Source organism: Apis florea, unplaced genomic scaffold, assembly GCF_048593485.1.
Source record: "Apis florea isolate Af1SG1 unplaced genomic scaffold, ASM4859348v1 contig_3170_pilon, whole genome shotgun sequence".
NCBI classification, from domain to species: Eukaryota; Metazoa; Arthropoda; class Insecta; order Hymenoptera; family Apidae; genus Apis; species Apis florea.
Genome location: NW_028256714.1, coordinates 1,787,319 through 1,811,193, shown reverse-complemented (window position 1 = coordinate 1,811,193; position 23,875 = coordinate 1,787,319). Strand labels below are relative to the sequence as shown.

General features: G+C 33.1%; 1 protein-coding gene across 3 annotated transcripts in view; it reads right to left on the bottom strand.

The window, feature by feature from the left end:
- The window catches only part of LOC100863684 (uncharacterized), a 66,086-nt gene extending 43,028 nt beyond the window's left edge, over positions 1 to 23,058 (bottom strand). For 2 of the 3 annotated variants that reach the window (XR_004224738.2, XM_003692938.4), the window contains exon 1: positions 6,754 to 8,582. Coding sequence is in view for 2 of the 3 variants with exons in the window: in XM_003692938.4 (XP_003692986.2) it covers positions 6,754 to 6,887 (134 nt within the window). In the remaining variant the exon portion in view is untranslated. Of the gene's footprint in view, positions 1 to 6,753; positions 8,583 to 9,179; positions 9,274 to 22,803 lie in introns of those variants that run through there. The other variant, XM_086910312.1, reaches the window with a different exon arrangement.
- Positions 23,059 to 23,875: the final 817 nt, after the last annotated feature.

Sequence of the window (23,875 nt, the reverse complement as noted above, 5' to 3'; positions counted from 1 at the left end):
TCGATGTAACCCATTTATGATGAAAAAGTACTGATATTTTGAGTAAAACGATATAAAACGCGATAACAAAAAAACGTTTCGTTCAAAAATAAGAGGATATGTATGCAAATATTTTATTATACGTTGTATTGGCAATATCGAGCAATACGCGCAAAATTGCTTTTTTATTCTTATTTGTTGTTACAGAGACAATATTCGTCAACAAACAAATCGAGAAATCACATTTCATCATTGATCCATCTCTATCGCGCGCATAATATTTATCATCTTCATTGCCAATGTATTTTCAATAATAATTTATCACGCGAAGATATTTTCGCGAAATATGCATTCGAATGAATTCTCCACGTGTATCGTATTACACGTGGCAAAAATGAATTAAATCATAACCATGTTAAAAAAACGCATTTTTCTTTCCAACCGTTTCAATTATATTTTTTTTATCCTTTCGATATAATAATAATATTATCAAAGAAAAAAAACAGTTTCAACGATTGTTTGTCTGGTAACGTAAAATATCTTAACTTTATTTCAAAAATTATATATTATAAAAATTTCACGTTTTCGCGTCTTTTGTTATCGTCGTAAATGACGTAATTGATGATCTTGTAGCAGAAGAAGAATAACTTTTTAACAATTTTAACGGTTATCGTATAAAAAAGAATTTTACGTCATGTGGCTAGATATAGATATCGAGGATTGATTTTTTTCGCGTGTAATAGTAAATGACGTTTTAACGTTTCAATATATGAAAATATTGTTTCATACATTGTTTTTAAGATGGACGGGAAAGGTAGAATTTACAAAATTAATTTCAAAATAACAGTATCATAACCTAAAAAATCGATATGAACTCGTCAAACGACGAATATGCAATCAACGTCACTTAGAATCTAATTATATAGTTATGAGAAACGAATAACGCAAAATAGCACGAGTGAAAGTAATTATACCCGAGCTAGCCATAGTCGGAACGCTCATAGGGAAATTTTTCCCCTTAGGGGAATTCTTGCATTTCTAGGTTAACTCTGATCAGTGCAACGGTACTTTTACGATTCGACAACGAGAGCAAAGAAGAAGAAAAAAAATAAGAGGCGCAAAATCGAGAAATGATTAAAAAAAAAAAAAAAAATGTTCTCCCTTCTATCCAAATTTTCATTTTCATTAGTCTCAATTTTTTTATTTCCAAAACAATTTTCCGTTTTTTACGAGACGCAAATGTTTCGTTCGCAATGCGCAAAACGAAATGCCCCGTTTAAAGTTCATTCACGTATGTTTTTCCTATTTCGGTAACAGGCTCGAAACGTCATACAATGGAAAACTCGTTGAAAACGACATTGATCCACCCACGATTCGAGCGTTTCGTGTCTATCCGCACGAGCAAGTGTTGCATTGATTCGTGTTCACAAATCAATGTTTCCCAACCTTTCCCGTATAATAATCAAATAACTTCTCTCTCTCTCTCTCTCTCTACGATCATTCAATTATCATTCGAGATACAATTTTTCAAGCATTCTTTCACGATCTATAGGCGATTTGAAACAATGAGGAAATACATCGTTCGATTTCCACTGGAAAATTTATTATACGTGGACGAACGATTCAATCTTTATCGTCTTCCTGCTAAATATTTCCACAAACGAATCAATGTGACGTCCAGTTGCGGGGACATGAATGAATTATCGATAAATAATTACGTGATTATTATACGAATTTTAAATATGCCGTGACGTATTTTGATATAGATATAGCGTTTCCAAGATTTTTTTAATAATATTTATATTCGTCAAATTCTTGTAATACATATGGATATTTTTACAAACCAGAAGGCCATGGAATGGAAAATAAGAAGGAAGGCGGATCGTAATTTTTGCAAATTTCTAAAATCAAAAAATAATTATTTCCGATATTTAATTACTTTTCGAAATACTTTTTGAACAATATTCGGACAAAAGTTTAAGAAACAACGGAGGGGAAAAATTCGATCGTTCCTGGAACAAACGGATTCCTTCGCGATCTAAACTGATCTAAAATTTATATAACATACAAGACACATGAAATTCCAACGATCGTTGGATGATGAAGAATGTCGGATAACAAAATATTATTTCCATTATCGATGGAAAACTAATTTTCAAGCGCAAACGTTGGACGTTACGTAAGGAGAAGGGGATCGTGTTACCGATCTGTGTCAAAGCGACGAGAGAAAAGCAAATCGGCACACGGTTGGCCGAGCATAGATCAAAAACTACTTTATAAAATCGGTGAAACACGAGTCTGCGGGGAAAAAAAGTGAGCAAGGCCGACGAGTCAATCAAATCGTGCGGCTCGATTCGAAGAAGGAAGAGGAGATGTTTCGATCCATGACAAATGGGGAAAAAAAAAAAAAAAAAAAAAAAAAAAATAAAAAAAAATAAAGAAAAGGGGAAAAAAATCGGAAGGACCGTATCGATGATAATATATTGCTCGTCTTCGTATACATATATAAAGAAAGAAGAAGAAGAATAAATAAAAAGAAAATGAAAGAATTGTTGAAAACGAATTGTGGTTAACGCGTCGTGAATACGATGTTTAAATATTGCATAAGAAAATGAGCGATTACTAAGACACTGTTTGCGGCTAATGCACAACCTTCGAAATTTCCATATTTATGGGATAAGTTTTTTTTTTTCTTTTCTTTTCTCTTTTTTCCTTTTTCTTTTCGGTAATAGAAGTTTTGGATAAACAAAAGCTTCTCGTTTATTTGACGATCGTGAAATAATTTGTGGATTATTTTTACAATTACAATTTCTTTTTTCTTTTTTTTTTTTTAATCAATCTCGGATGATTTATGCCGAATGTTACAATACGAAATAATTAAAGTATAAGGATAAGATTCATACATTGGAATTTTATTACAGGTGTTATGGAAATTTCTCTGAAAGATAAATTAGTTTCGCATAAAATCTAATCAAGGATACATCTATTAAATTGTATTTCGCATTTTCGCATTTCATTATTCTCTCGTTACCTTCGGATTATTTTTAGTAGCATATTAAATAATTTATTCACTTCGTCTTTTAATAGAATATTATACCTCTCCCAAGATTTTCCGTAAAGAAGACAATTTTTTAAAGCCTACAAGAATTTAACAAGAATTTAATTTTAGAACGAATTCAAAAATTACAAATCAAAAAAAAAAAATCTCTGAATTAGAATTATTTCGTGAGGAAAATTTTCGCGAAACTATTTCTCCTCGTATAATAATATATATATATATATTAGGCAATCGTGAATATCGTGAATTAAAAGCAAGTTATAATTATTTCTATAGTTGACAGAATTATGAATTTTGTTACATAACTGTTATAATTTTGTTAATTAATATTTATTTATGTTTACGACATTAATAACACTTTTGTGATATTTTTCAAAAAAAAAAAAAAAAAAAATTAACGAGTACACAATTGAAACGAAAATAAAAATTCTAATTCGACATATATGATATAATACTATCTTTTGAACTTTTGTTAATGGAATCCATCATTGAACTTGAACTCGTATTATTCAAATAGATAGTGGGCAGATTCAGAAATTCTAATTATATAAACTATTCGCATGTAAACAAGATATAAATATATTCTATGCAATTAACTATTTTATATTAGCCGTATGCCTTCGTTTTTGCAAATATGTGATCAAATGCATTCATTCGAAAATAACTCGCGTTCTACATTCGATCGGACGAATTGAAATTATCTTTTCAATAATAATTCCATATATTATTCTTCAATTTCGGTATCGCAATTCCGTTTCTCGCGAAAAAAAAAACTCTGACTACGATTGAATCGAAAAATCGCAAAATTGAACACACCTCTCCCCTTATTCGATATCGATCGAAGAGAACGTGAATCGTTGTGTGATTTTTGCTAGTTGCGATAATTGGATACGATGGATATCAATCAATTCGTTTTTATTTTCGTTCCAGCCACTGTAGCAGGCTCCATTTCCTTCTCCAAATTGTACACTTGATCCTCCCTCCGTTCGACTCGTTGGACTGGTTCGTGAAAAAGAAAAAGAGAGAAAAAAAAAAAAAAAAAAAAAAAAAACGACTCTACCCTTTGCTCTTTCCATTCAACTCCATCGAAAGCCACTTAAGAAATATGCAAACGAGATCTTCGTTGCACGAATACGGAAACAACGTCGTTAACACCGCGGGTGGATATTTGTAAAAGCGATCGTGGTTAATTAACTTATTATGCAAACTGCGCATCGCTCGCCGAAAACGAGATTTCGCACGATAAAAGAAAAGAAAAAGAAAAAGAAAAAAAGAAAAAAAAGAAAAAAAAAATTGCACGTGCGTAACTAACTCGCTGGATACACGTACACAACGTTGTTACATTATCGATAAATGTAAGCTTATCTAATTTTCATTGTCTAATCGGCTTGATCGCGCTTCGTAACGCGCATAATATTAATACAAAGTATTAATAGCTCCGGCAATCTGAGAAAAAAACATTCCGTTTTTCTACTTCGCGTTGCATACAATTTAACCATTCGAAGACGTACAAAATAAATTTCCATCGGCTAACGATTTATAACTGAACATTAATATTCAATGCTCGAATCGTATATATATATTATGGTTAAAATTCTTTGCAATTTGCAAGGAAAAAAGAAGAAGAAGAAGAAGGAGAAGAAGAAGAAGAGGAAGAAGAAAAGAAATAACGATAATGTTATTATACGACATATTTTAAAACGTTCCATACAATTCTTCTAAAGTACACATATACCTTCGAACGTGTTCGTATAGAGGCAAATGTTTTTTCTATAATTGACGTCGTCGACGTTCTTCAATTTCACGTAACACTCGTACGAACGAATTCGTAGGAACAACACATTGTGTATCGTTCGTTCGTAAATTTCGATTTTCACCCGTCACGTGTAATGAAATGTGTGTACGCGATATTTTATACGATCTGTAATTACGATAATTGTAAGTATGTTGTATGTATACAATTTGTAAAAAAAAAAAAAAAATATATATATATATATGGATCGTTAAATTGTTAAATAGAAAGAAAAAAACGTATTATATATCGATATACGATCGAATCGAACAAAGACTGTAAGATTTTACGCTATGATTTCTTTTTTTTTTTTTTTTTTTTCATTAAAATTTCAACGAAAATTTCGAAGAAAATTCAACGGATTTCAATTTAATCGTCGAAAGAAAGTGATTAGAAAATAAAGTTGATTTACTCTTGCGTTCTAATTTTAGAACATAACAACATGCATCTCTGGTGGATGATGATATACTTATATTAATATTTTATTTTTAAAAAATACGTATCGAAAGTTCTTTGATAATATTCGAACGATTTTAAAATTAAAACTTTGCATCGTAAATAAAAGCGCGCGACCGATACACAAGGAAGGTCATCATATGAGACTAATCTGCGTCTAATGTAAAGTAGAAAAAAAGAGATAGGAAAACGTTAACGCAATTATTGATCTAAAATTTTAAAATATTAATCTTGTAGAGAATTTTTGAATCTTTGGAAGTTTGAAACATTGAAAAACATGAATATTAAAAATTTTTTAACTCTCTATAAATTTGAAATTAAAATTTCGAAATTTCAAAAATTTGAAAATTAAAATCTTGAAAGTTTCTAAAAAATAAAAAAAAAATATATATATATATGTATAAACCATAAAAATCTTAAATTTAATTCACGTGATATCCTAATAACGATAAAAAAAAAAAAAAAAAAAAGAAAACCAAAAGTATCTTTTTAATATATTCAAGAATAATCTTACTGTAGAAACTCTTCTAAAAAAATTTTTAGTATTTCGAGACTAATTTTTAATGGACCAATCTGTACACTGCTAATCCATTACAGTAAAACTCTCCGAGGACCGTTAATACACGTTGATAATAAACATAATGTCAACTGCTATCTATGCTCGACTTGTCGGTAGAATATAGATTGCAAGGTTGAAGCAATATCGTGACCTTTGCAATCTCGGTATGCCCCAAGCTAGTACGTGTTCGTAACTTGCACCGATCTCTCTTGCATTAATTTTGAAACTGAGCATGTTGGCCTAAATACGATTACAAAAAAAAAAAGAGAAAAATATAGGAAAGCGAATGTCGATCTTTTTTTTTTTTTTTTTTTTTTTTTCTATAAAAGAAATACGTAAATGATAAACGAGTAATTGAAACGAACGAGTCGAGTTTCTAATTAACGCGTCTTTAAAATGAATATGCACGAATGAATCGCGTGTAAAAGTTGCTGATCGCGCAGCAAAACAATTTGACTTTCAATTACATGTTAGATAAGTCGATATGAAAATCACAAACATCGATATTTTTTCATAACAGCCAATCGATTCGAGACCTTGAACTTCGATTTCACGTTTATTCTAGAATTTTATGCAAAATATCAAAAAGATCGAATTTTTATTTAATAAAAAAAAAAATGTTTCTTTATTTACTTTGCTATTTGAATATTCAATAAGCAAGGAATATGTATTCATATGCAACTCACAATTGCGTAGTAAATGTAAATTCCGTCTTGTTTTTTTCTATCACGGTTAAATAAAACCACGCTCGATCAATTACGTAACGAAAATATTTCACCCTAGCTGATGCGAGGGTTAACCTCAAAACGATTAATATTGAACCTTAACATTACACGGATTACACGCATATCCGTTCACCTTGGCGCATCCATTCCGACCTTATATGATTAACAGAACAACGAATCTGACCTTGGAATCGACAAATCCATGGTGGCGGTCGAATGATGATGTTGCATCATATCGGTCGTGCCGATGATCCCCGGATGAAGCGTTTGTTGTTGTTGAGAATGCAAGTACACTTGCTCCTGTGATTTGCTCCACATAGTTGACACTTTTCGAACGATACCCGCGTATCAATCAATTTTGTTGAACGATGCGCGCGAATCGATTCAAGTACACGAATCTCTAAATTTTTTGTACATATGATCAAAGTGCAAATTGTAATTCGGTAGATTATCCTTGCGTATCATTGTACAAGAAACGAGTATCGATTGTTTAATTTAAAGATTATCTTTTGACACTTTGATTTTTTTTTTTTTTTTTTTACTCCATGGACCGTACACTTCTATGTGTTAATTGCACACCTGCACAACGAAAAAACTGTTGATGAACTTCAAACGAACGTGTTATTCAAGAAGAAACTTTTAGAACACTAAACTCTTCTTCGGCGTCGTTCGCCATATTGGAGAACGCGCAAACAGCGACGTTCAACGTTACGACTGTGATGTACCGCTGTTATCGCGCGACAACTTCGCGGCTTGTTTGTTGCGCGAATTAAAATTAGCCAGGTCGCCGGTTAATCTTACTCGCACGATCGCTCGTGCTTGTTTCTTCGCGTACAGATAAAAACCTCTCTATCTGTGTTGGACGACGAACAAACATTCGACAATATATCGAAATTTCGATGAAACGATGAAGAGGCACTGTTACACAGAAAAAAATACGCAGAAGAAAAAAAAAAAGAAAGAAAGAGAAACTGTTTTATCGATAGTTACGCTCTTTTCCTATTGAACCTACGATTAGTTCGTTATCCCGCCAAATCTCTGTTATTCTTTCTCTCGTGTATGAACGCGTATACACTCAACGTAATAGCGATGCAATGTCAAAACTTGCATTGACGAAAAAAAAAAATTGCAAAAACACACTGTTTTTTCAAGATAAGTCACGGGAAAATCACATTTTTTTCGTCTGGAACGCACTAGCTTCAAACTGTCGTGACGTAACGATCGTGGTAATGATTTTTCCCGCTTGATTTAACCCACGTTTACGCGTTTGACAATTCCACCGATATATTCACCGATCTTCGTGAACCAAGATGTCACGTATCGGAACGGTTGCCTCTCTGCCTTTCCGTTTACGAATATTTGACATGCACGCGAATTCTTCGTCGTATTCGCTTGACCTTGACACCGTGTTCTAGATCCCGGCACAGCAGGAAATCCGTACACGAAGACACATACGGATCACAAGAGAGCATCGATCGACGAGCAGAAGAGCAGTTACCATCGGATCAAAACGCGTTTCAGATGCATATGCGCTGATCTTTCTCCCCCCCCGCTCCGAGGTTCCATTACATCGTGTGAAACGTAATAAAACGAGACCCAAGGCACTACGTTACTTCGTGGAATCTCTAGCCTTGACACACTGTCCCAAATGTCTCTTAGAACGGAGAAAATATACGTAGAGTATGCATTCCACGGATATTAAACCGCAAACTTTATGCCATATTTCGAGTAATGACAATATGGATAGTGCACACGCGAACTTTCACGATTGAACGTCGATTTCGAACAGTTACGATGTATCGCTTATCGATACGACAAACAGTGCGATTCGATTTTACGGTTTACTTTACGATAATACGGCGGATATTTATTAAAAGCGTGTCAAAGCGTCAACACTTGTGTATATACGCCTCGTATATTTTCGAGAATACGTATATTCATCGAAATGAATATTTGCCAAAATCAGCTTAAAGAGCGTCAAGACGCAACACGTACGATAGTCAGATGCGAACTGCCGGTGGAGCGTTACCCCCACTCTGCGTAACAATCAACGTTACCCCCCTCCACGCAGACGACCAATCGTCGTTCCCCTCGTCTTCTTCCAATGGTATCCGCGCTCGGAACGCGCAGCATGATAACAACACATTTTTAGGCGGATCCCTTGTGTAAGGCTGCTTCCACTCGCGCGATAAGAAACAAATTTTCGTTCGCGTGTTTTGCTGAATTTAAGCGCGAGAATTCGAGTATTATATACGCTCTCGCGCTATACGGAATATCCTTGCTAACGGTATCTTTTGTTCTTCGTAATGTCTTAATTTAAAAATATAATTCGCTCCATTAGAATAAATTAAACTTTCGCGACAAATAAAACGAAGAACAATAACACATATGATGGAACGTTATTATCCATCCTGTTTATAATTATCTTTTCGTATTTGCGGAATGTTCCAACTTACGATACATCAAGTATCGCTCGTTTTATATCGAACAAATTCGCACCAATCGGAATACATTTCTTTGCACGAAATAAATATACCATGGACTTGACGTGTTTATTAGTTCGAGCTTCCACCTTGAGCGTGATTTAGAATAGAAAAACTGAACTCTTACCCGTACGAGATTGTTGTTTCCGGCACAGAAGTGGAAGACAACGCGCCAGCATCATCCTCGTCCACGTCATCCTTCATTTTTTTTTATTTTTTTCCTGAAAGTAAATAAAACCGGATAATGTTATTAGTTTTGTATTATTGAAATTTATCTTTCCAGGAAATCGTTCAACATTAATGCTCGTTAATTAAACATAGGGATAAGAAAAAACTCTTGGATCAATGAGAAAGGAAAATTGCGCGCGATGCGGAAAATTGTAAACGTTTAATTGGAAACGTAAATAGATGACATCAACGCCGATACTATGATATACGGTGAAAAATAAGACACATCGTTGCATTACATGCACCGACATTATGATCAAAAGATCTCGTCGCAAATTATTTGCAACATAGTTGATCGTATCTGTGACATGAAAAATAATATTGAAAATGCGGTAACAGATTTAGATAATTATAGATAATGAAGAACTTGTCTTGTTTCAAACTGTATAATCTTGAAACTACGACTATTATTCGAAAAAAATCTATTGCATTTTCCTTTCTCTTCCAGTAGAATTGAATTTATTCCTTGATACGTTCGATGTCTGAAAAGGTTTGAAAACGTTGTTGAAAAGATTGTTGGAAAAGGAAATACTATGTAGAAAATTCGACCTATGAAATGATTTTTATGTATACGCTTTTATATCGATCCAATGAATATTTGATGCAAAGCTATACTTTTTTCTTAAAATATCATACCATACCAATGGACACATGCGAATAATCTAACATACCAGATATATATATATATATATATATACACGTTTCCTTTTCACTTGAGAAATTTTTATTTTACATCAATATAAATTCTATTCTTCTTAAAAATCAATTTCAAATTTTTTTTTTTAAAATTTGTTAATACAAGAATAGGTAATAGTTATTGTTTCTTTATATTTTCATTTCGTATCATTTAAATCGTTTGCTTTTAATAATAAAAAAAAAACAAAGAATGGATTATACTAATAGAAATTTCTATATACATTAAATAATTTCATAATATCCCAATTTATATAATCTTTTACAAGAATTCGAATCAATCTAATCTAATCTAATTTCTATATATATATATATATATATATATATATATCAGATAATATCAAGAAAACGCATCTAAAAATATTTTAATTAAAAAATTCTGAATTCTAATATAAATTAATGCAATTTTCGCAATTTTCTTTACCGATATATCGAAATTTCATTAAAAGTAAAATTTATAAAAATATACGAATATATTCGATTAATATTTACAAATAACATTAGACACTTGTAATATCGCGAACGTATGAAATTTTTAATAACAATTTTTCTTCGTTTTGATTTTAAATCGTAACAACAAGTATTCGAAACTGTGTTATCGTTTCGAATAGACAGATATTCCATCGTTCCGTTCTCCAACGATTATTAAAATTCCGTCGATCCAATCGAAAAAAAAAACGATCAGATCGATCGAAACGATAACACTCGAAAACGTATTGCACCTCCACCCACGCCCAATACTTTCCCTCATCGAAATAAATTTCAATCCTTCCTCCTCCTCCTCCCCCTCCCCGAGCGGCGAGGGAAACATCTTCAGCTGCTATTAATAAGCACAGACTCGGTGTGGAAACGTGTCTATCGTTGTAATTTGGCGGAGGAAAGGATGACTGGTTGAATCGGAAGCGACGAATGTTCATCGATGCAACGGGTAATCGGAGTAATTCGAGGCACGAATAAACCGAGTTGGCGTGGGCCGATTGCGTATTCTCTTGGATAACAGCGGTGATTCGAAACAATCAGCTGATGTTGCTCGGGATCAACACGACACTTTGTGCGGATTTTACCTTTTCCTCTGCGCTCTTCTAAATTCTTCTTCTTCTTCTTCTTCTTCTTCTTCTTCTCTGTTGAATTTCAAGTTTGCGTCTCAATTTCGTTGTTCGACAACTTTCGATCACAATGAAACGACGGAAGGAAAAAAAAAAGAAAGAAGAAGAAGGAAGGTGGATAGGTTGGAAATATTTGGTTAAATTTGCGTGAAAATGTTTGTTTCGTGTCTGTGCAGCTCCGCGGATATTTTCGTGCAATCAGCCAGAACGAAACCGTTCTCTTTATCGTTCTTATCGATAAGAGTGTTCTTTAACGGAATATTGACTTTCGTTACAATACCCGGAACACAATACTCGGAATCGATTCGATTCGTTGTTGCGCGTACAGTGGTTTTCTTTATATTTGATCGTCCTGCTGCATTTTCTAAGTCTTCCTGTTCCGCGGCAAATCGAATGTACATGTCGTAAAACATAGGTCTCTTTGTCGTATTCAAACGTGTTTAACACGAAACACAACAACGTTACATATTGCATTACGGATATGTACAATATAATCGCTACAATGAACTAATTAATTTTAAAAAAAAAAAAAAAAAAAAAAAAGGTCAGTTAACAGACTTCTATATTATATTAATTTAAGGATTTATTTTAATTAATTATATAATATAATTATTATAATTTAAATATTATAAATAATTTATATTATATTTAAGGATTTACTCGTTACGTAACACACATTTTTACGTTATCCGTAATTGTATCGAAGAAAAATTATATCTAATCGAATCAAATTGAAATTATAATTCAATCTTATTAGATTAGACGACGATTATTTTTCTTGCGAAGCTGATTCAAATTTTTTCCGAAATACAAAATTTTCTACTCGTAATAAATTTCAAAGATCCGATTTTCGAATTCGAAAATTTTCGTATCGCAGAGGATGGATAAGAAAAAGAAAAAGGCAAAGATAAAAACGCAGGATACTTGAAACGATGATGAAGTCGCGTAGCGATAAAAAATTCGAATAAAGATATCGATTCGAATCTTATTAAAAAAAGGGAATGGCGGGAAACCGTTCTCGATATTCTTTTAGAACAGAGAGAAACGAATACACACACGCTCGTGGAATGTCTGTATCTAGAACCTGGCGTCAGGTAGGTCTGTGTTGATACATCGGGTCGTCGACATCGTTCTACTATCGCTAGGTTTCGCTGTGTGCGCGATATACCGCGTAACTGATAAGGTGACGAGAGGTAACCGCGATGCACTCGTTTCAAAATCGTTTCAAAATCGAGGCTCGCGGATCAGAAAGAAATGACGCGAGAAGAATCTTTGCATCGAAACGGCCACATTTTTCGATATCGGTGCCGTTTAATCGTATCGAGATGCGAGATACCTCGCAGAAAGCTACTAAAGATAAAAGTTATATGTTTGCGCACAATCTAACGTAAGTTCACTATATTAACCCTTTCGCTACTACAGGCGACTATAGTCGCTCTGCATAAGATGCCACTGAGATAATACGAGTGACTAAAGTCGCATAAGGTGATATCACTGAAATACTTTGGGCGACTAGTCTCTCTGCATAAGATGTCACTGAGATATTATGGGCGACTATAGTCGCTCTATTAAGATGCCAGTGAGATACTACGGCCGACTATAATCGCTCTATTAAGATCCTACTGACATACTATGAGCAATTATAGTCGCTCTATTAAGATGTTAGTGAAGTACTAAGATCGATTATAGTCGCTTTATTAAGATGCCAGTGAGATACTAAGATCGACTATAGTCGCTCTATTAAGATGCCAGTGAGGTACTACGATCCACTATAGTCGCTCTATTAAGATGCTATTGAGGTATTAAGATCGACTATAGTCGCTCTATTAAGATGCCAGTGAGATCGACTATAATCGCTCTATTAAGATGCCAGTAAGATACTAAGATCGACTATAGTCGCTCTATTAAGATGCCATTGAGATCGACTATAATCGGTCTATTAAGATGTCAATGAGATACTAAGATCGATTATAATCGCTTTATTAAGATGCCATTGAGATATTATATATCTATACCGGTTATAGCCGGTATACCGGACTATAGTCGGTTTGCACAAGATGTCGCGTATCGTACGATGTGACGAGCGATCGGAGTTTGATTGCGCATCGAGTACCTTTCTCTGGAAACGTAGCATCGATATTTTGTTTTTATCGAAAATTTTTTTTTTTTTCGATAAACACGGTGAAAGCAACTCGAATCGTGAGGCGTAACCGCGGCCGCTGACCATCCCTCTCGAGCGCATTTTCGATGCGACGGCGGAGAAATCGCCCGTAGGGTTAATTACATTATACTTCGTATCTCGATATTTGAAAATAAGAAGGAGTATAAGACGATTTGAATTTGGCGCGCGCGTGAAAAAAGCCTACAACGGCTTCGTAAACATTCGAAAAATACCTCTCTCGCAAACTTTTTTAAAAACTTATTAAAGATCTCAAAAATTCGAGTTCGAAACTGACGAAAAATTTTCCAAACCTGCCGTCAACAAGTATACCGTGTACAATATTATCGGTGAAAAGATTCGTGCAAGATTCGTGGTCGCTCTCGATAACCTCTCCTCCCTCCCGTCCGCAGAGGCGGTGGATATGGTGGAACACGACAACGATTTTAACGGGGGAAAAAAAACGCGCGGCATGGACGGCCGGTGTATTAGCGTAACTCTCGTGTGTTTTTTAATAGGGAGCTGGGTGGGCAAAGGTAGCGGCGGAGGCGGTGAAAGTATCGAGCGGGCGAAAGAAACAAAGAAAATACGAAACACGGTGTGTGTGCATGTTGTCGTCGCCGGTAATATCCACCCGTCTAGACACTAGACTCTTTGTTCGTTCAGGGGGCTGATTTTCGGGGGGGTTGTTCCTGGTCGAGCGTAGGGTGAACCTACGGGGCCGTGGACGGAGGAATGCACGAGTCACGGGCGGGAGAAGGGGAGGGGAGAAACGCGGAGAGGAAGACAGAGGTCGAAAAGGGAACGCGTTAAGGAAGGATGGGGGGAGGAGGGAGGACGGTTACACGAGGATAACTCCCCCCGCCCGAGGTGTGTTCGTGCATGTGCTCGGTCTGGCCGACGATCGACACGCTCCTGATCAACCACGACGAAACTCTGTGGGCCGTGTCGGTGCACGCGCGACCGCCCGTCGTTCCTCCGCTCTTCTTCTCTCGAGTAGCGCAACCGTTAACGACGATCACCTACCGATTCACTTTTACTCTCTCCTCTCTCTCTCTCTCTCTCTCCGATTATTATTTTGCGAATCATCCGAAATGCCCCTTCCTTTCCCTCCTCGCTCCTGCTCTTCGATCGATATCCATTCAAAGGGTGTCTCTGATCATCCGCCGTTGGCCGTGCCGTCTCGACGAAGCGCGAGAACAACCTTTTGAAGCGAGCAACGAGAAAGAATATTTTTTTTTTTTTCACAATCGTTCACAGCTTCGAGCAATGGTTGGATTAACGTCAACGATGCAATGTCGTCGTGGCGCGATTAGCAAGTGTGAGTAATGGAGCGAACCCAGTAATTTTCATTAAGTAATTGCCGTTATCGCGAATCGTTGAGTGGAAAAATAAGGCTGGCCATCGAAGAAGATCGAAAATACGATGTATTTTATTCGTGAACGGGGGACCAAGAGGTAAAGGAAAAAGTGATTGCCTCAACAGGTAAGATGATAGATGAGAAAGATTTTGACTCAAGAATGTATATATATTAAACCGAGTGTCGAGTTTGTCCCATTGAACGGGTACGGTAAGTACACAGGTAGGCACGGAGGAAGGACTCGAATATAAAGTTTCGTAACGGATAGAAGGAGACAATGTGTCAATTATTTCTTCAATTACGTGATATCTCAAGAAAATCAAATATCAAGAATCGTGCGATTCGCAATTCTTTTTTTTTTCCACTTTTGCTCGCCTTTCTTCGTTAGTTAGGGAAATAGATAAGGTGAAATAGATATCGATAGGAGGCTGGGCTAACGCGGCCGTATGAATATACCTGTGAGAGCTTTTCCGCAGTTTTCTCGGTCTCTCCTCTGTCGAAACTTTGCCATTCTTCTGTAAAATTCTCGAACCGCATCCTCCCGCATTCGTCGTTAACAGCTCCTTCGAGAATCCAATCGAGTGTCCTTATATAAACGGAGTTTACACGGATCGATGGAAAGAAAGGGGATCGTTTGTTTTGACAATCGAACGGTACGAACAAGTAAGTTTAGTCGCGAGAGGATCCGCTACTCGGCTCGATCGAACTCTTTCCCTTCTTTTACTTTACGTCCCGAGGTAAAGTGGCAACATACCTTCGCGGAAATGTAATCGCGAAAGTTCACCCAGAGACATTGGATAGATATCGCGGGGATTTCGCGTGTAACTGTACACATACAGCGCCTCACACACACACACACACACACACACACACACACACACACACACACACACACACACACACACACACACACACACACACACACACACACACACACACACACACACACGAGAGAGAGAGAGAGAGAGAGAGAGAGAGAGAGAGAGAGAGAGAGAGAGAGAGAGAGAGAGAGAGAGAGAGAGAGAGAGAGAGAGAGAGAGAAGAATAAAAAAGAGGAAGAGAGAGAGGAAGAGTTGGGGGAGAGGCAGGACCAGAGGCAGAGTCCTTTGCCCCTGAACCACGGGGCAAGACGTACACGTGGAACGGCTATCCCCAGCGATACGCCAGCAGTATTTCGAAGGATCAGACCTCGCTCGATATTAACTCTCCAACGACCGACTCACTCTCTCTCTCTCTCTCTCTCTCCCGTGTCATTACGCGATAATTAATCATATTTTTCAATCTTCCTTCCTCTTTCCTTCGCCTTTTCTCCTCGCCTCCTCTATTCTTCTCGGTTACGTGTTATCTCGAGAGTGAACGATGATCGAGAGAGCAAAATACGACGGCAGGAGTTTGAATTTTCAATTTTTTCCCTTCGAGCAAGAAACCATGGATGTTTCGAGTCTCGACTCGATAAATAATTGGTTGAAACTTTGGATTTCTTTCGGGTTTCGATTCGTGAGGAGAGGCGAGTCGCGTGGAAGAAGTAGTAGTAGAATTTTTTGAAAATGGCACAGGCGAGATAAAAAATGGCCAACAAGGAGAAGAAAAGCGCCTCCTCCCCCTAATGCTTTTCTACGAGCGTGCACTTACGAACGAGAGTTGTATTTTGCGATCGAACGAACGTGCGTTCGTTAAAAATAGAGCGGTGCGAGCTAAAGAAGCACTCGATGAAAATACGTTACAGCACAATTTCTGATACGCTCTTTTTATTGCGCCATCCCGACAACTCTCCGGACATCCCACGCTGGGTGAAATCAATGCTAGGATTCCACTTTCTCGAAAAGTGGATGCTATTCAAAGATTCGTTGAATCGTTTCGCGCACGATCGATCGCATGTAACGCGTGTGTTTTCTTTATTCCATAGGTGCAAAGAGATCCGCATACATATATATATATATATATATATATTGGATACGTTATTGGAGATCAATTTATAGGTCAATTGTGATTATATGCGGAATAGAATTTCGATACATGATCACATTGTGCCGTTATATTTAAGATTTCTGTGTCATTAAAATTTGTTTATGAACGAAAGATACATTCGATCATTAGGGAACGATCATAAGAAAATTACACAGTCTCTCGTAATTTTTATAATAATTTAAAAATCTACCATTTTTCCAAAATATGAAATTTCCAAAATGTTATCATGGTTTTTCCTTTTATTCATTTCTTTGCGATTATCAAAAAATGTGAAAGATCATCCCTCCCCTCCCCTTAACGATAAAACAAAGTTCGAGAACGAAACAACGAACGTGTTATTGTATGGGGAGGGGAGAATTCGAATCGTATACGAACGAGATAAACAATTCGAACGAAGCATTGAAACGTGTCAGATTTTTCACTAATCACGAATGTTTGTCCGAATGTATGTACGAGAGATACGCCACGATTCGTAACCGTCGCACGTATCAATAGCTACTTGCTACGATTTAACCGGATAATATACGACGAAGCCTATTATTGACCTTGCGGCTCGATAACTATAGCGACAATACCCAAGAACACCGTCGAGAAAAATAATTGGATCGCATTATATAAAAGAAACAATATCTAAAATATATATAAATTATTAGAAGATAGTTTTGCAAAGTATACATAATATAATAAATGTGTACGTAATTAATTGTATATTATTATTTCATGTACACAAATTATGTAACATCGATCTTTGCCGCTTGTTTCTAAAAAAAAAAAGAAAATTGTAGAAAATAATTCGGGAACGTGCATTTATCGATGGTCAAAACGATGATGAAAATAATAAATAAGAAGTAAGAAAAAGAGGAAATACTTGCCAAATTTTTATAAACTTTGAATTTAGCGATTAGTGTAATTTTTGCCGAATTTTTAATTTATAAATATTATCAACTTATCTTCTTATCTGATTAAAACTGTTTAAATCAATTTTCAATTACTTTTATCGATGACTATTTTATCTATATCTTCTATTTTCCATTATAATTTTTCGATTAGCGCTTTAAACGGCCTTATATTGAACGAACACATTTTTTTTTTTTTTTCCTTCGACAAAGTTTCGTATCGAAAAAAGTTACGTATCTTCGATTATTGAAAAATATGAAATATTTTTATTTGTCGCGTAATCAATTCCGAAGAAAGTATCCATCCATATTGCGATCGAGTGTTCAACTAACATTGAAATAAACCGAAGATAAATCATCGTGTTATATATTTTTTTAGAGAATCGATAACTTGACCGTAATTTTTAACGATCGAACGATCGAATAGAATCCGGTATATGTAGATACATGTTAATTATGCAAATGGCCGCCGATGAAAAATTGAATGATAAATTAAGGAATAAACAGTTGGTCCGCGCGTGCGCAGAGAAAAAAAATTGAGGCGCGTAAAAGTTAACGATTTTTAATCGTCGAAAAACTGCAGTTCCAGAACGATATCGGTCATTCTTTTCGCTAGTCAAATCTTGCCAAGTAAATCGTGAATTTCTTATTTTCATTTGGAACTGCACCTGCCGCAGGTGTACCCGCGAAATGAAATATCGTTCCACAACGATGATCAAAAAATTCGCCACGACACGCTCTGGCTTCGATCGTCTCGCTTCCAAGTTGATCTTATTTTGTTTTCGGATTATACGCGAAAAAATTATGCTTCGGAAAAATCTAAATTATATTCTATATTTATTTATGAAATTGTTCTCTGATGCACGAGATCTTCAACAAATCTTCGTAACAACATAATCACGTGACGTAACGTAATATGACGTAATATTATAAAATCTTCAAAACATTCAGACATACAATGGTTGTGTTATGTTTATGTATTATTATGTTATACGAGTCGTAAAATTTTACCGAAATTATATCTATATATGATGGAATAAAAACTTCGGTTTAATAATATTATGTTGCGATAGAAAAAATATTATAAATCAAGAAAAACGAAAGAAAGGAAAAAAAAAAAAAAAAAAATTTTGCGCGTGGCCTTAACTTAACGGCTGTGAATTGTGAACATCATAAGTGATGCAAACAACGCAACTAACCTTGCGAAGATATCCTGTATTTACGTAGCATTTGTTATCTTATCTCTTACTGTAAACAAATTGCAACGATGTTGCAGTTCATTTGAAAAATTTGAGGGAATATTCATTATGGATATACGCGGAATAACAACGACGCAGTACCAATTTTCTATCACTTGGTCGTTATCTTGGAGAGGAAAAAAGAAAAGAAAAGAAAAGAAAAGGAGAAAAAAAAAAAAAAAAAACAAAGAGAAAAAATGAAAAGAAAGAAAGAAAAGATAATAGCGAAAAGCTAAGCTAATTATCAACCATGTATAATTTGTTGATATTCATATAAATAACAAAGATTGTACTTTCTGGAATATAATATTTTCTTATCTACATATATATTTTAATAATGTTAATTATGCTAATAATAATGTAATATATTATTAAACGTTATTTATTAAAATTGATATTAGTAAATAATAGTATGTTAAAAATAAAATATTATATTGCAAGCGATGCACGATTAAAGAGAGATTCGCGCGAATTATAAATAATACGATAAAATCGTAGATAGATATTATCTCAGTTCGCGACAAGTTCCTGAACTTTTTCCGAGCGAGGCTATGCATCGCGCGATGCAACAACGTCAAAAGAATGTTGACAAAAGCGAAGCTTCGAAAATCGTATTCGAAGTAAACGATATTCTTACAGGGATGCAGCATCTCCGCTGCATACACTGCCAAGAATAAATATTACCCGGTCAGGGATGTAAGCGCGTCACTCGCCTGACCTAGTTTAATCTACACGATCATTCTTCTGTGTTAATTAAGTAGACACGTCCGCTTTATTAGCAACCACTCTGACTCCACGACTGCTTGATAACTGTATGATAACGAACACGTAGTTCACAGCCCGATCTCTAACGCGACATCAACGCGTACGAGATAAAAAAAGAACAAAAGAAGGAATGCGACGAAGATTTTGAAAAATGTTGCTATTTCTAACTTCTTTGCTGTTTACGCGGTAATTCATTTTTTTTTTTCTTTTTTTTTTTATCCTTAGAAGAAAAATTTATCATCTTCTCATGAATGAAAAAGGTGACGCTGAATGATCAAATCTCGCGTGAAAATATTTTGAAACAGAATATATAATTATTTGGATATCATAAATGAATTTAAAGAGTAAAATATACTTAAAAAGTAAAATGTATTATTATTTTTTTAACGTATTGTTATAAAAAGTAATCGCAAATACGCTTCGAAATATATTTGAATATTTTTATTTTTTACTTTTAAAGATGAAAGTAATTAAAAAATACACACATGGTATTATATATGTGTATCACATTGAATAAATTCATTGAGCGTATCAGAAATTCTATTAAAATTCTATTAGAATTCTATTATAAATGAACTTTGAACCACAAGTTTCCAATAAATTTAATTATTTTTTTAGTATAGATACTATATTACTATAAAGTTCAAAAAATTTTTAAGAATACATCAAAAACATACAAAAAATTGTATTTATAAACATAATATAATAAATATTATTAATGGCAAAATTCTGTTAATGACAAAATAATGGACAAATAGTTATTTGATCATCTTATCGTTGTTTACGTCTTAATAAAAGTCGAAGGTCGCAGTTGTGTCGATATATATGTGTACAGTCACCAGTTCCATCAATTTACACATGATGCAGGCTCGTGCATCTTTTTATCTGACTGATCGACATTGCTCGCCTAATCAAAAATAAAGCCGGGATTTATTAATAATTCGTTAGTCGAATAATCAACAACGTTACACTAAAAATATCGTGTCGAAATTCGCTTTTTATATGCGAATTAGCGTAAAATCTCGTTCTCACACAAACTATGCTCGATTGAAAAAAGAAATATTAAAAAAAAATAAATATCTAATCCTACAAAAATAAGTATAAATCACGTGACAATAACAATAACGAGTTTGTCAATCAATGATATCGTATAACAATCGTTTTAAATACGCAAAGTAATCTATAAACGATCAAATTCTAACGGGACTAAGTCGAAAAAGAATTTTCAATTAATTAAATTAATTGATAAAATTTTTCCTGTAAATACGACAAAACAGATCCTAACAAGATCTATCTAGGTTAGGATGAAGAAATTATTTATATCCGTTTATACTTCAATATGATTCGTTTCATTATTATTACTAGTTTTATTAGTTTTCACTAATATTAATCGATTTTATTGATAAAATATTATATCATATATAGAATATATTTCTTTATCTTTATTCAAATACTCATGGAAATATACATATAAAATATGAAAAAGACAACTGTGTTTATTGCCGTACGCACATTAATATTATTAATCTAATACCACTTTGAATGTATCTACTGATCACAATCGATTGAATAATAATAATTCTCACGATCAAAGCAAATTAAATGAAATAAGTTGATTCTAAATCTCTTATATCTATTATATAAACTCCAAAATAATTAAGAACGAGTCGTATAATAATAAATTCATGCTTCTTCAAATCAATAAAAATTCATTTTGTGAAATATCTGAAATTTATCACGTTTTATGTAGTATGTATTTATTTAAAATAATATTAATGTTTTTAATGAAAATAAATAAACTATTATATATATATATATATAAAAGATAGAAGATAACAATTAATGACAATTATGTTTAACGTAACGTTTTTGGATTCAAGGTCACTCCGCTCTGTCTCTAATAATAAATTTCCTAAAATTAAATATATATAAATTGAAGCATTAATCATGCTTATCTGATATTGATAAATTCACTAGATGATTCGACAATTTTCAATGTATGAATAAAAATATGAATTAATACAACATTTATTCTATATATTAAACAATATTCGTAAATTATAATAATATTTTTTCGAAATCTTATTTATCTGCAAAATTAATAAGTTGAAAATATATTAAATTTAGATCAAAATTATATCTTTTTAATTTAGAAAAAAAAACAAACATTGATAATTTAAAAAAGAAAATAATATATTATTAGTAATTGATAGGCGTGTTTTTTTATTACATGTGAATGCACATTAAAAATAATATATTTCATTCCTATATAAACGTATAAAAAAAAAGTTGATTGCGTTAAAAAAAAAAGAGATTAATTATAAATATCTAAGTAGTGACCTCTATCGTCAAATCGTATGTAATAGAATGAATTTAGTCAATTAACGACTGTTTTATCGACAGAGTAAATCCTGGGGCAATGACCTCCATGTTGAGAAGTGCTTGACCTATATATCACTAACGTATCTAGCATATGTATGTACACGTGTGTAATTCGTGTTCTATTATTTTTTTATCACAATCAATATAATTAACTATTTTATCTCATAATAATAATAATCTTTTTCTTAGAATTTTCAAATTTAAAATTAACAATAAATTATACGCATCACATTTTGTATAATAAAAAAGATTTCGATAAGCGTTTAATAAAATAGAAGAATGTGAAGGCCATTTCATACTTTCCTACTTATAAAATGTCATTCAACAATATTTCATTCGTTTTATATGATAATATAAATATGTACAGTGCTGAATATAATATTCGACAATTATCGATTAAAATTTAGTTAATTTTATTCTTGAATAAAAAATAAAATATTTATTCACGGTCATTGCCAAAATAATTGTTTTAAATAGCTAATGAATAATAAACATTATAATTTATGTCAATAGTATATGATTGATTACATTGTTCATATATAAAAATTATAGATTATTATTGCTATTGAAAATACAGTTCGATTTAATTGCTATTTAATTATCTAAAACTTTCAATATATTATCATCCTATTTAATTTGAATTAGTAAATTATTATGAATATTAATTTCAATGTACTTCTAAATAATTTTATTTAATTTTATTTTCTATTTAAAGAAACAATTAAAGGTCGAACGAGGGCAATATCCTAAGAGTCAATGTCCTATTGATGACAACAGGGAACACACCCGATTCAGGTCGCAAACTATTCACTGTTTCGGAATAATAACATCAAAACTTTTCAATAATATAATATATAAATAATACAATAATTAATGATTTTATTCTTAAATAATATTAAAAAATGATATGAGAATAATATAATAATGTTTTTAAGGGTATGTTTGTGAATTGCGTACCTGCCACCTCGAGGGCACTTCTAATTATTTGTCTCGTGTGACGATAATCCAATACCAAAGAATCCGATTCAGCCACAAGGGGCTGTTATTTTCGTCACAAAACACTACACATTTTATCACAAAACATTACACACTTTCACTATAATGTTGTCTTTTTTATTTGATCAAGTAATAATCAAAAACAAATGTAGTTTATACAAATTCACCTTCGTACTCGGCGCAATGCCGCCATATTTCCTGTTGTTTCGACTATCCGATTCTATAATCCCATTAACTATAAAATAACATAAGAGAGGCATACTTAAAACATATTTTAAAACTAATTCTATTTGATAATATTTTATATCATATTAGCAATATAATTTACAAATTCTAATTTAACATAAGTTTTTAATTTAATTTTATCTTTTAAATATATTTGAAGCTGTTATTTAATCATCAAAAAAAAAAAATTTGAATAATTTCTATGACATTATAATATCTTATCTTTGACTGAAATTTTATTTTATGATCAATCATTTTATTAGTCAATAACAGTTTGAAGCAGAAGTTTAATATCTTATAACTGATAACGATAATTATATAATCCATGAATTCTGGATTTAAATTTATATTAAGTAATAGTTCTATATGTTATAGATTTATGGTTGTCATAATCATACCTTATAGTTATATAAAGTTAATTATAATATTTCATTGTGTATCATTCTTTAATTCTTTAATTAGTATATGTAAATAATATTAAGAAATATTTAGAAAGAAAAATAAAATTGATACAACATTGATAAAATAAAAAAATGCTGTGTTGTATTAAAGAAAAAGTTTAATTATATTGAATCAAATCTTATTTTTAATTAAATAATAAAGATATAATGAAAACTTTTATTGATAATTTTGATGATTTTTAATTATTTTTATAATAATGTATAACTCTTTAATTTCACAATGGAAACTGAAGTTGTAAAAAGTTAGCATTTGAACTTTTATTAAATGTAACCGAATAGTGCATGATATATAAATAAACAAAAAATAAATCTATTTGAATCATAGATTTTAAAAGACAATTGTTTAT